The sequence below is a fragment of the Phragmites australis genome, chromosome 11, assembly GCF_958298935.1.
Source record: "Phragmites australis chromosome 11, lpPhrAust1.1, whole genome shotgun sequence".
In the NCBI taxonomy this organism is placed as follows: domain Eukaryota; kingdom Viridiplantae; phylum Streptophyta; class Magnoliopsida; order Poales; family Poaceae; genus Phragmites; species Phragmites australis.
In genome coordinates this window covers 3721890-3735872 of record NC_084931.1, presented here as the reverse complement: position 1 = coordinate 3735872, position 13983 = coordinate 3721890, and the positions used below count along the sequence as shown (strand labels likewise).

General features: G+C 42.3%; 2 protein-coding genes across 2 annotated transcripts; both read left to right on the top strand.

Moving 5' to 3' along the window:
- Positions 1–1600: 1600 nt before the first annotated feature.
- On the top strand, positions 1601–7662 carry LOC133884886 (GDSL esterase/lipase At1g09390-like). Its single transcript, XM_062324474.1, has 5 exons — positions 1601–2143; positions 5852–6037; positions 6167–6321; positions 6491–6761; positions 6993–7662. The coding sequence occupies exons 1-5, from the start codon at positions 1726–1728 to the stop codon at positions 7217–7219; spliced, it is 1257 nt and encodes a 418-aa protein (XP_062180458.1). The 5' UTR covers positions 1601–1725; the 3' UTR covers positions 7220–7662.
- A 1687-nt stretch (positions 7663–9349) lies between these two features.
- Positions 9350–13768, top strand: LOC133885567 (GDSL esterase/lipase At1g09390-like). The gene is made up of 5 exons (XM_062325291.1): positions 9350–10036; positions 12212–12397; positions 12518–12672; positions 12807–13068; positions 13220–13768. Exons 1-5 carry the CDS (start codon positions 9595–9597, stop codon positions 13465–13467), a joined length of 1293 nt encoding a protein of 430 aa, XP_062181275.1. The 5' UTR covers positions 9350–9594; the 3' UTR covers positions 13468–13768.
- The last annotated feature ends 215 nt before the right edge of the window (positions 13769–13983 follow it).

Genomic DNA, 13983 nt, shown 5'->3' with positions numbered 1-13983 from the left:
AATACACAAAAAGTAACACATGATCAAAGTTTAGATTGGTTGGCTGCGTGTAACTCAATACATCTATATTATTTGTGAGCTGACGAATACACAAGTACATGTACCTCTACCTTTCAGTGTAAAATGTCTAGTTAAACTACCTCTTAGACATATATGATACTATATGGTCCAATGCTATTGTTGTAGCTAAGTAAGATGAAATGGCCATGGGCAGAATTTATGTCTGCCTTGGCCGGCACTGGCGACGTTGAACCGCACTTAGCTGCCACTGAGGTAGCCATCGGGTAGCTGCTCCACTCTGCTATAGGGGGCGGTCCCCTCTAACAATCTGACTATGAGTTACTCCTCTTTAGTCATGAATACTTATCGTTTTGATCAAGATTCAGTAAAACTTTTAAATTTTTGACCGTTAATAGCTTTCAAAATATTTAGTTTAAGAACATAAAAATCAAACGTTTAGATTTGTCTTGAAAACATTTTATAATATTATTTTTTATTTAATATTATAATACTATTTTAATAGAAAATAATGGTTAAAGTTGGATATTGAAGACAATAGAAAGTCAAAATCGATAAGTATTTATGACCGGAGGGAGTGCTAATATCAAAGCACATGTGATTTTCTAAATGCTACTATAAAGAAATGCCACCGTGTAAATGTGTCTTTTAATAAAAGAAGTTTTTTTTTTGAAATTGTATATGTACTCCTTATAGCAAATAAGTGCCATTTTGATCATTGGCACAGTCCACATAACATAATTTTAACTAATATATGTTGGTGAGTATACTCACTCCGATCCCAAATATAAGTTCATTTAGAATTAGAGAAAAAAGATGAATGTACACAAGAATAAAGAATTAAGAGGCAGACATGAGAGAATGAACAAAAAAAAAAAGGTGCATTGGAGTTGTGCTATACTTATATTTGGTGAATTTAGAAGAAAACTATATGAATTTATATTTGGAATCGAATGGGGTACTATGAAATGTAGCAAAATATGACTATTATGCAATTACTGTTGGAAACAAGCCTACTCATACCATTTTCAAATGACCAAACACAATAAAAAAAGGTAACACGCGATAAGTTTAGATTGGTTGGCTGCGTTTAACTTAGTACATCACTTTTTTGTGACAAGAGAAATACATGATTACACGTACCTCCGCCTTTCACTATAAAATATCTAGTTAAACTGTCTTATTTATTTATATATATATTTCACTATAAAATGTCTAGTTAAACTGTCTTTTATATTATATATATATATATTAAAGTCACTTTAACTAGATATTTTATAGTAGTACTGCACCCGCAGGATTATATGGTATTACGAATCGATTTTATTGTCTGGACTAGATAGCCCAATCCCCGTGGTGGCCATCAGAAATTTCAGTATTTTGTAATGGTGCAAATTAATTAACTTAAGAATATCTACTCAGACTCTCTAGTCATCCAATAATATTAGTTTTTTTAAAATTATATAATTTTAAAAATAATATTATTAATTAAACTAAATATCATTAAGCCCATCAATTTATTTCAGGACGGGTGGTGAACTACCAACTCCTCTCTTTTTTATGTACCGTAGGCTCTATATAAACACGCAGACAGAGAGAGAGAGAGAGAGAGCACAAAACACACTCCTCAATTGACGCATCATTAGCGACAGCCGCAGTGGCTGGGTAGAGAGGCGGGAGGCATTGTCGCGGCTGCCGCAGCCGGCCATGGCGAGCGCGCTGAACGGGGGAGGCGGCGGCGCCGGCGGGGTGCTGAAGAAGATGGGCGTGCTGCGGGTGCAGTACTACTGCGTGATGGGCGCGGTCGCCGCCGCGGTGGTGCTCGCCACGCTGCGCTATATGCCGGGCGCCGCCGGCGGCGGCGGCAGCGTCGTCCGGGCGACCCCCGCCGCCGCCGCTGCCGCAGCAGCTCCCGGCAGTGGTGAGGGCGTCGGGGAGACCACCGGAGGGAAAAAGAAGAAGAAGGAACCGGGCGTGGTGCTGTTTAACTTCGGCGACTCGAACAGCGACACGGGCGGCGTGGCGGCGGTGATGGGGATCCGCATCGCGCCGCCGGAGGGCCGCGCCTACTTCCACCACCCCACCGGGCGCCTCTCCGAAGGCCGCGTCATCCTCGACTTCATCTGTGAGTGCCCCCCATCCCTCCTCCCATTTGCCCCCCTCTGCTTCTTGGCGATTAGCCAACATTCTTCTCGTCGGAATGAACCTTGGAATTACTGCCGCTAATCGATTATTATTAGACTATTTGTCTGCCAGAACGCGCAATTAGTCTGCATCTGCACGCCTAGAAATGCACCGTTAATGTCGGCTAACCGCGTGCACCCGTGCCCAGCTCGCATGAGCAAGATTCAAATCCGGGACGGCTTGGTGTTTGCATCGCGAGAATTTCTAAGAATGTTTATGATAAAGTTTCGCAGAAAGCCGACCAATTTCCTGGGAATCTAGACGAATCCCCGCTTTTGAAAAAGAAGTGAGGCACGAAACACACCACTTTGACTCGAATCGCTGTGTTTTTTTTACTCGAAAACGTACCAACAGGGCACGCAGCCAGGCAGACACCCCCTTGATCCATGTGCTAGCCTGCCACACGAGTTCCCATGTCAATCTTTGGCGCCGTTTGGATAGGTTATTTTCTGTTTTTTTTAAAAGTCACAAACTATGTAAGAGGTGGTTTTTGGTTGGCTAAGGAAATAATTATGGTTAAAATAAATTAGAAACTGAGATAAGCTTTTCTTTTTTTTTGGTTGAGAAGTTAAAAATTTATTATAAAAACTAATAACTAAAATTTAACAACTACAATTATTTTCTGGACTAACTAGAAACTCTAAAGTCACAAACTATTTAAACGGGGCTTTAGCTTGGCAGGATGTGCCTCTTAAACTATTCTCAATACGATTGTATTGTATTGCTATTTTCTAGAGTGCTAGATTAGTAAGAGAGTAATAAATACATGATATCTTATTGTTATTTTCTAGGCTTTTTAAGACATTTAATTGTTGTATTCCCCTTAGTATAGATTACGTGTCGGTTTTATGTTACGTGTAGTCAACTATTTTAAATTTTGGCTATAATTTTTTATGTATTAAGTTTGGCTACTTAAAAATTACATGGTAGATTTATCTTGAAAAATATTTTTATAATAGTATATTTTTACTATGTTTTATTAATATATTATAAAAAAATAATAATTAAAGTTGTATTTAGGAGCTGTGTTGATGTTTAAAATGATGTTTATTTTAAACTAGAGGAGTACAACACAATACATCTCAACACGGTTTCATACACAAGATATAGCTTGTCATATCGCCAAAAAAATCATACATTACACCTAATAAATATGTACGATGCCACCAACACCACCAACATGACACCAGCATCCCTGACCAAGAAAGCAACTGTGTTAGAGACACGACGATTGGCAACAGGCTTGCACCGGGAAAACTAATCTTCTCCATTTTGCAAGCAAGCCTGATGAAGTGGTGTCAATCAAAAGCCGATTAACTTTGCTGTAAAGCAACGGAAGGTGGCAAACAAAAGGCAGCGGCGGTTAGCGATGCGGGATGGGAACACGCAGCATCACACGACGACGACCGGTTTTGTTGGGCACGTTTGGCACTAGGGCCGTGGGTGGTCACCACGTTTGTTGCCGCGTCGCCAGTCTTCATTTTCTTCCTGCACACGCACACCACGCTTCTAATGATTTTAATTTCGTTTTACGTTTTTTCGTTCACCAGTGAAAAGATCAAAATTTGTGAAATTTTGGTTATTTTTTGTCTTATGCTCTGTGGGTCTCACGTGTCAGTGAAAGAAAATTTCGAAATTAGATATTTCGTTTCTCTCTGAAATTTCCAAAATTTCGTGATGGAAATTTAATCCCTGACACGCTTAGGCCATGTTTGTTTCAGCTGTAGATTATAAAAAGCAGCTTATAGATTATAGATTGTAAGAAGCTGGATTGTAAAAAAGCTGGATTGTGGATTGTTAGAATCTGGTGGAAAACAGATTGCTGGATTGTTACAATCTGTGTGTTGGATTGTAACAATCCAGCTTTTTCAACCAGCTGTTTGTTTCAACTTTTGGATTGTGATCAGAATCCAGCTTTTACAATCCAGCTGTTTGTTTCAGCTTTTGAATTTTGATCACAATCCAGCTTTTATAATCTGAAACAAACAGAGCCTTACACACTCGTGAGTTCCGAATTTCATCACCCTACCCGGAAATTCATTTCTCTTTCATCTATGCACACACACTACGCTTACACACTCTATTTAAAAGGCTATCCGCTTGCTACCTTAGGTCATCTTTATAGTTTTATTTTTGATTTCTTTTCCTTTTTGTTCGCATGCTTTTTATTTTTTATCTTCAACAATTTTTCTTTAAAGTGATTCGTGAAGAGAAATGAGAGAAAATCTCGAGTGAAAAGAATGGGAGAGAATCCTTCGTAAAGAGAAACATAAAAAGAAGCCGATAGAATGTTGAAAGAAACAAATATCCTATTATGAAGGAAGCTAAAGGAACAAGGCTTGCGAAGGAAAGTTGTTGAAGATGGTCTTAAGTTCGTCCCGCCTTCCGGTGCAAGTTGCGCGAGCAAGCGTCGTCGGCGTCCAGCGAGCTCACCTACTCTAGCGTTGGTCACTCATTACTTACTCACACATGTCACATGACAAGGTTCCACTCCACCATAGCCGCCGTCACTGCTGACTTTCTTTACACCTTCTCTCCATCTCCTTTGTCTGCTCGTGCACGTGGCCAATTGGTGATTATCTTGTATTGCCTTTGGGTGCTGGGCCCCAACGTGCGCGCGTCAGATTAGCAAAATAACAGTAAAAGTAATAATAATTTGCACCTAATCCGTTTTAGGCTCTTCGTTGAACACACGACCGTCGTTTCGGGGCATGAAATGAGTTGGCCGGTCCATCCAAAGTGAGGAATTATGGAGTGATCTTCTGATAAGCCAACACCGCAGACCAAACACCCGGTGTATGTTCATACACGAGCGGCGGTGTCAAAAATGCGCTCTCCGTTTCTTTTTCTTGTGTTCTCCTTCGTCTTTCTGTGCAATGAATCCTTTTTTCCTTTTCAACTGCATCCTTTTCTGTTCCAAGCTAAGCTTCTCCATGTGTTAGGTGAGATGGAAAAGATCGTCTTCTGTAATTTTACGAGTGTAGTAGTAGTACTAGCGCACAATGCATGTAGCGTACTACTCCCTCCGGACACAAACATATAAAATTTAGCACAGTCGGTCAAACTTTTAAAACTTTGATTATTAATAACTTTTAAAATATATAGTTTCGAAACATGAAAATTGTCTGTGTAGGTATGTCTTAAAAATACTTTTACAATATCATAAACTTATTGGATTATATAAATATATACTAGTTTAAAATAGTGGTAAAAAATATGTATCGAAGACCGTGCTATATCTAAAACGAAGTATTTTTGGCCGGAGGAAGTAGTCTTCGTAATACAGAGCGGTGTATTCTCCTCACAGTATAACAGGTAGTGCTAGTGTACTCTTCAGTCGATAGTCTTCTTCGAGCGTCTACATCACAGCGAAATGCCTTCCAAATTACTAGTACTACTCTACTACACAACTCAACTGCACTGTTATATACGCATATGGAATTTTGTTTCACCAGGGCCACTTCATTTTTAAGCACAAGCGAAGTGTAAAACACCTTTCAACCTTTGGAATCTGATCCGACCATACCCCAAGCATGTGCTGTCTGACTTGCACTTTTGAGTCTTCTACTGATACTACCAAAGCATTGCAGAATTGACTTTGGATGTCTGAACTTGATGATGATTGCTTTGCTCTGACTTTTTGGTTCAGGTGAGAGCCTGGGCACGGACCATCTGAGCCCGTACATGAAGCCGCTGGGCTCGGACTTCAGCAACGGGGTCAACTTCGCCATCGCTGGCTCGACGGCGACGCCCGGGGAAACCACGTTTTCTCTGGACGTGCAGCTGGATCAGTTCCTATTCTTCAAAGAAAGATGCCTGGAGTCCATCGAGAGAGGTCTGTTGCTTGCTTCCGATTTGATCAAAGTTTGTTCTGAACAATACGGCGAAAAACCAGTGAAATAGTTTGACTTCATTTATTTGTGGTTTTCTAAACTCACAAAACTTGTTGACTTCTGTCGCCCAGGTGAGAGTGCCCCAATTGATCAGCGGGGGTTTCAAACTGCTATATACACTATGGACATTGGGCATAATGACATAAATGGCGTTCTCCACTTGCCCTATGATCAAATGCTTGCAAAGCTTCCGCCCGTAGTTGCTGAAATCAAGAAGGCCATCGAGGTAAATGTTAGTTCAAATCTTATGCACAATAGTACAACTGATATCTGAAAAAAGAGCATTGTCAGTTAGTAGCCTTTGTTTTTTCTGAACTTCCACTATTTCCTTTTAAGAATATTCTCAGACACTATTTATTCAGTGAAGCAATTATTGAATCCTCGTGAAACTGCAGACATTGCATAAGAATGGGGCCAGGAAGTTTTGGATACACGGGACGGGAGCACTAGGATGCATGCCTCAGAAGCTTTCTATTCCGAGGGACGACGACAGCGGTCTCGATGAGCATGGATGCATCACAAGCATCAACAATGTTTGCAAGAAGTTCAATGCGTTGCTGAGCGAGGCCTTGGACGATTCACGCTTAACGCTGAAAAAGGCGACGATCGTCTTTGTGGACATGTTCGCTATCAAGTACGATCTTGTTGCCAACCACACGAAATACGGTAAGTTAATCTGTCAGTGTTCTTTCGCCAGTACCTACCAGTAGATCATTCTGTAACTAAAAAGATACTTCTCTATCCGCCAAAATTGCTTAACTCTATCATGCTGAAAACTAAAAGCTGTCAAATCAGAGACAGAACTACGACAATGTTTTCCCTCCCAGATCGAACTTGTTTGCCATTCTCAATTTCTCATCCAGCCATCCTAATGCGGCTCATCTCGTTGTTCCTCAGGGATTGAGAAGCCGTTGATGACATGCTGCGGTCATGGAGGGCCCCCTTACAACTACGACCCCAAGAAGAGCTGCATGACCTCAGACAATGACCTATGTAAGCTTGGCGAGAAGTTCATAAGCTGGGATGGGGTCCACTTCACCGATGCTGCAAACGGCATAGTAGCTTCTAAAGTACTCAGTGGTGAATACTGCATTCCCAGAATCAAGCTGGCCACTCTGATCTAGTCTGATTCATGATGATACGCCATGGAAGCCCTTCATTTGGTTTGTCTCAAGGATGATGATGAAGATGAAACTACTAACAGAACTGACCCCCAAAGTTAATTATTATGAGGTTCTTACTTCTTACAGCCATTGCGGAAGAGGATTTTTTTTTGGGGGGGGGGGGGGGTACAATTGGGGTGTGTGTATACCTAGGGGAGATGCAGATGTCTGTACCATGTTTTTTTTTTCTGAATTTTGATCAATAAATAGAGATGAATGTGTAACATGGTTTTATCAATTTGTGGACAAATTTCAACATTCTACTGGCCATGCCTTTTATTCCCCTTGGGGGGTTACAATTGGGGTGTGTGTATATCCTAGGGGAGATGCAGGTGTCTGTACCATTTTTTTTTTCTGAATTTTGATCAATAAATAGAGATGAATGTGTAACATGGTTTTATCAATTTGTGGACAAATTTCAACATTCTACTGGCCATGCCTTTTATTCCCCTTGGAGCATTTTCCAAACTTCCAATATGGATAAACATTTTCCTTGAGCATTTTCAATGCTTCGGCTGTACATTTTCTGTACAGTCTGTTTTTTTTTACTTTTTCATTTCCTTTTTGGATGTGTCAAGACTGACGAGAGTTCCAAAGGGAATAAAAGGAAGATGCATCCAAGTCACAGGCATGTGGAGTTTGGAGTCTGGACCAGGCCTAGCCATGTTTGGCCACGTTTCAGTAAAGAACTCTCTGGTTCCTGCTCCATATGATAGTGCTCCTCACTTTGATCAGAATAAAGCCAAGTGGGACAGCAGGTACTGAACAAATTGCAACCTTGCCAAGGTACTACTACTAACTTGTCTGGTGGACCCGTTTGAAACACGGGATTTCCATAGGATTTGTACTGATTCCTGCAAATTTCATGTGGAATTCCTGTGAAATTTCTGCGTTCCAAACAGAGCACTCAAGAATGGCACCTGTTGAGTCTAAATGCTTCAGGTCTCATCAGTTCTCAATTCAGGGGATCAAATTTTGCTACTATGACGAGTAAATTGGATTATTTCTTGGTTGAAATGTGAATCTGAATACAGCAGTTTGGTATCCAGAGTAGGACGTGGTCAGATGACATGAGGTCTGAAGCTTGTAAACTTTTGCAACCTTAACAGCTGGTTTCATATCACACCAGTCGCTATGATGCATGTCCCTATCACAGATAATGATGCCATACACTTCTGCAATTTGGTTGGTATACTGCAACTTCACACAACGGACCGACAGTGGAATTTTGTTCCTGTCCTCTTGTTTAATTGTGCATTTTCTCTCAAGCAAGGAACGACCATGGTCGACCTGGAAGCACTCAAAAACATTATTGACGATTTGGACCATACAGAAAATAAAAATATAAAAAGGATATTTATTTTCTGCTCAGATAAAAAAAAAGTCTATACGAGTCTGTCCATGCCCTTGTGACTGGGTAAGAAAATACTACTAGAAACGAGAACACATGGGCCACCCTGCCTGGGACAGCGATCCTTTGCAGTGGAGAAGCAAATGTATTTACTGTAGCAGATGGAACAGTAAAAGGTGAGTGCGTGAACAGTGATGTGCAGTTGCACTGTAGATGAAATACTGCATCAACAGTAGTCCGTTATACTGTAGCGACGGGTTCTACTGTTCATACACCTGACCTGATCCGTTGATTTCTGTCTGATGGCTGAGGTCCTAATGCAATTTACTGTAGCCCTCTGCAATTTAGTAGCACCTGCAGAGAATCCCGATCGCCCTGCCTCGCCTTCGATCAAGTCTAAAGATTAAAGAATCCAAGCCATGCCGCCGTCACTCCGGCTTTGTCAACACCATCTCCCTCCAATAATTATGTTAACAGCTAACACGCGGCCTTAACAACAATTAGCAACCCAAACAGGCTCCAAGAATTGATTTTTTCTATGTGATTTGCTCTATGGGAATCTTTAGAGATTTCTACAAGAATCAGGGCGGAACCAGTCCTAGGCCGAGACCCAGGCTGGTTCATTCCAATTTAGTTTGAATCTAAAAATTTCTACTGTTTTTATAGTAATTTTATGCCAGCTTGCCATGGGCTGGGTCTGCCCCAGACAAGAATTGATTTGTCCCTTGTGAAATTTCTGTAAATTAGTCTGCTCCAAACAGGCTCTAAACTATTTGTTTTAAACCAGCTAAAACTCCACAATTTCTTTTAAAAAGATGCCTACAGAGATTGCCATCTTCTGCACACTATATATACACGTACACTTTTCCACCGTTGCTGAATTTTAGAGAGAGACGAGAGAGAGAGAGAGAGAGAGAGAGAGAGAGAGAGAGATCCATACGACCATCAAGAAGAGAAGGCAAGAGCTCCAAGAGAAGAGACCGCCATGGCAGGCGCCACCAACGGCTCGAACGGCGGCGGCGGTGGCGGGAAGGTGATCACCCTGCCGCTGCAGTACTTCTGCGTTCTTGCGGCGGTGGTGGTGGCGGTCATGGTGCTGTCGCTGTCCTTCATGTCGCCGGCTGCCATGGTGGCCGTCCGCCAGAACCTCGGCTCCGTCAAGGCCGTCGCTGGCAATACCAGCGGCGCCGGGGAGGGCGGTGCGGTCCTGGCGGCGCCGGCGCCGCCGGCGGCCGTTGTGAAGGAGAAGGAGCAGGAGCAGGAGCAGCGGACGCCGGTGGTGCTGTTCAACTTCGGCGACTCGAACTCGGACACCGGAGGCGTGGCAGCGGCCGGCGGCATACGGATCATGCCGCCGGAGGGCCGCACCTACTTCCACCACCCCACCGGCCGCCTCTCCGACGGCCGCGTCATCATCGATTTCATCTGTGAGTTCAACTAATCTCACTACCATCCCCATTCATTAATCATTTCGCCGTTTTGTTAGTTTTTGGCAATTTACCAATAAACCGAGGCCTTAACTGCACACAAAAGCAGATAGATGTTCATGTTCTTCCTAGTTTGGAAATGCAAAGTAATACCACGCTCAATCGCATGGCAACTTCCTCTTTTGAAACAAACGTTTCCTGTGAAATTTCAGCGAAAATATCTCCTCTGTGAAAATTCCTGCGTTCCAAACCAGTGATTTCAAATTCTCTTTACATTTTTTATCATTCACCGGTGAAAAAACCAAAATTCATGAAATTTTAGTTATTTTCGACGTCTGCTCTGTGTGAGTCTCTCCTGTCAGTGAAATTTTAGATTTTTTATTCATCTTCAAAATTTGTGAAATTTCACCGAAATTTTGGCGAAATTTTAATCCCTGTTCCAAACATGCTCGATTTTGGTTGGGTAATTAGCGTAAGAAGAGTTACAAAGATGGTTGGTAGATCGTCGCTAGCAAGTTTCATGAGGTCAAGGCCATGCTGCTTGCCGCCGATTAAAAACTGGCTCAGTGGTGGTTGCAGTAGTAGCCCACATGTGCCTAACAATGCCATTTCGGTCTTTGATTCTTTTCCTCTCCACTTGGAGGAGAGAGAGACTGTAGTTTGCAAGCTTGACTTTGCTAGTTGTAGGCTGGCTCTGGCTGGACTGTTAATTGTGTTTAACGTAGTCCTTGAAAAAATAATATAAACTGCAGGGTTTAGAGAGAGAAACTGCTCTTGCCTGTCTAAGCAAACTTGTCCTTGGGTAGACTAGATCATGTGCTTATGTGTGCAGACAAGGTGGTGCTGGGACAAATAGGCAAAGAAAAGATTTCTTCGTCACAAAAAGTGTGGATTGGTAAATTTGGGCGTGGAATTTTCACCAAACACGCCCTATGTTACGATTGAAATGTAGTTGGGTTATAGTTCAATGTAGTACATCAATAGAGATTGGACCAGATCCAACAAAACCAATCACACACTTGCTTGTTCAGATTCTTTTTTACTCTAATTTGTCCTATGTGCTAGTTGCTGGGTCAACAGTTAAACACTGGGCGTTGCGATTAACGCCGTGATTAGAGAATATGGCATCGCCAATGGTAGCTAGAGAGTTAAACCTACCAGGCACATGGTTTTCTTGCCCACATTATATTCTCCATTGCCTGTACATTGTGTCAGGATGCAGAGAATCATTCAGTTACGGATTATTCATGCTATTTTACGTTTGCGTGGTCAAACGTTAATGAATTGTTACCGTTTTCCTGCCAAACGTTCAGTAAAAGGAAAATAATGTGGAACAGAAACGGTCTAGATAATTTTACAAGCTTTGTTACTTGTTTCTATTGCCTTTATGATGTGATCAGAACAAGTCAATTCCTCGCTGTTGTGCTTTTTTTTCTTTTATTTTAAAGAAGTCTTCCCCACACACGAATACACAATGTTCTTGTTTCTTTATTTATTTATTTTACCTCTTTAATTAAAATAAGCAATTTGCAAATACTATCCAGTCACATAGATGCCACGATGTGATAGTTCATGGTTGGCACATTTCATCATGTATATATTATTGGGTTCACCAAAAAAAATGTATATATCATTTGTGTCCACATGCAGACCCATCCATTTTGCTCTCTGAGATGCATTCTGTGCCAAAAAAAAATCATTTGGAAAAAATTACCGTAATGTATATTTACCGCGATAAGCGTAAATTGGGAGAAGAAAAGCCTTTTATCATGGCCCATGGATGCTTCATCAGGACAGGCTGCATCTGTACTGTCAGTACGTGGTCATGAAAGCTTTAATCTTCAACTGATCATCTCAAGTACAAGCATCGTATCTGTGTATGTGGTTGAGATCTGATATGCACATGGTGGGGCACTTGTGCATTATCCGTTCATGATCTGAAATGCAGCACCACTCTGCATGCGTATTGGTCCATGTGAGAAGGTTCAAATTAGTGTAGCAGATCCTTGTGATAGTAACTATCTGAAGTCTGAACAGCAATGTAAAATTTCAAACCAGAGCGCTTGTCAGTAACAGAAGATTAACACATAGCATTTAGTCTTGCCATATTGTTCAAAAGTTCAAATTTGTTAATCGTCTCTCAGTTTTACTCATGGCTTAAGGTCGTCTTTTCAGGTGAGAGCCTGAACACGCACGAACTGAATCCATACCTCAAGGGAATTGGTTCAGACTACAGCAATGGTGTCAACTTCGCCATGGCTGGCTCGACAGCTTCGCACGGTGTCTCTACCTACTCCCTGAACGTCCAAATCGACCAGTTCGTCTACTTCAAGCACAGATCCCTTGAGTTCTTCAAACGAGGTTTCTCGCGGTTGTCACAGAAGATCTATGCCATCATTTTTATTCTCACAGTTTTCAGTACAAAAGGAAGGCAAATCTGAATTCTGAACCTTAGTGATGACGAACCTTATGTGCATGCAGGATTGAAAGGCCCGGTGAGCAAGGAGGGGTTTGAGAACGCTCTGTACATGATGGACATTGGCCACAATGACGCCGTTGGTATCGCTCACACACCATCTGATAAGTGGGACAAGAAGTTCACAGAGATCGTTGGTGAGATCAGGAAGGCGATCTCGGTAAATTATACTCGCAACGTTTTCTTCTCCGAAAATTTCAGCTTGACAAATTCCATTAGTCAGTATAATTTCAGCTTGACAAATTCCATTAGTCAGTATACACTGACAGAGAAGCATTTCTTGGCAAACTTCAGATTTTGTATGACAACGGCGCGAGGAAGTTCTGGATACACGGCACCGGCGCCCTGGGCTGCCTGCCGGCGGTGGTGGTGCAGGAGAAGGGCGAGCACGACGCGCATGGCTGCCTCGCAAGCGTCAACAGGGCTGCGCAGATGTTCAACAAGAAGCTGAGCAACCTCTGCGACAGCATGCGGTTCCAACTGAAGGACGCCACCATCGTGTACACCGACATGTTCGCCATCAAGTACGACTTTGTCGCCAACCACACCAAATACGGTATGGACAAAACAATGGCAGACCCTCTTCAGTTTTCGTCCTTTGGAATCATAAAAGTCTGTTGATTCATGCATCCAGAACTGCCATTGATGAGATATGCTAAGTTCCCGATATCGCGTCAGGATTCGCTAACATTCTACTTGCTCGTCAGGGATTGAGTGGCCGTTCATGGTGTGCTGCGGCAACGGCGGGCCTCCGTACAACTTCAAGCCGGGGAAGCCCGGCTGCGGCGATCTATGTGAGCCGGAGTCGAAGGTGATCAGCTGGGATGGCGTGCACTTCACAGATTTCGGCAGCGGCCTTGCTGCCAAGCTTGCGATGAGTGGTGAGTACTCCAAGCCCAGGGTGAAGCTGGCAAGCTTGGTCAATGGCGGCTCCAAGAAGACGTCAGATTCTTGATGCTGATCACTGACCCGTGACATTTGAATCCATGAATGGATGGGTAATGGTGAAGATGAACTCAGAAGATGGTGGTATGGCTATTGTGAATGATGGAGGTGCTGCAGCAGATTGGCTCTTGACATTCATCGACTCCTTTTACACAGAAGGCAAAGTAGCAATGGAGATGCTCTCAGTTACAAAGAAAAAATTGGGTATCTTTTTGGATTTTGTGATTCTGAGTATAAATATTTTTTGTACCTTGATGTGCGTATATAGACTATTTATGGTAATTACAGCCTCCCGGAGCTCCCAAAGGAAAGATGATGCATCTTCTTATTTGCTTATTTGAAAAAAAAAAAGATAGAGCACACAAAAAAATTGATACATGATAGTTTTGTCTTCACCTCTGCAAAAGGTGGCACATCAACTTCCAAACTCTGTGACTTGTTTCAGTTAACCTTCTATTAAACAATGAGCATGTTTGGTATCTCATCACTATCTTTAGTACAGAAATTAGTCTCCCATCACTATCTT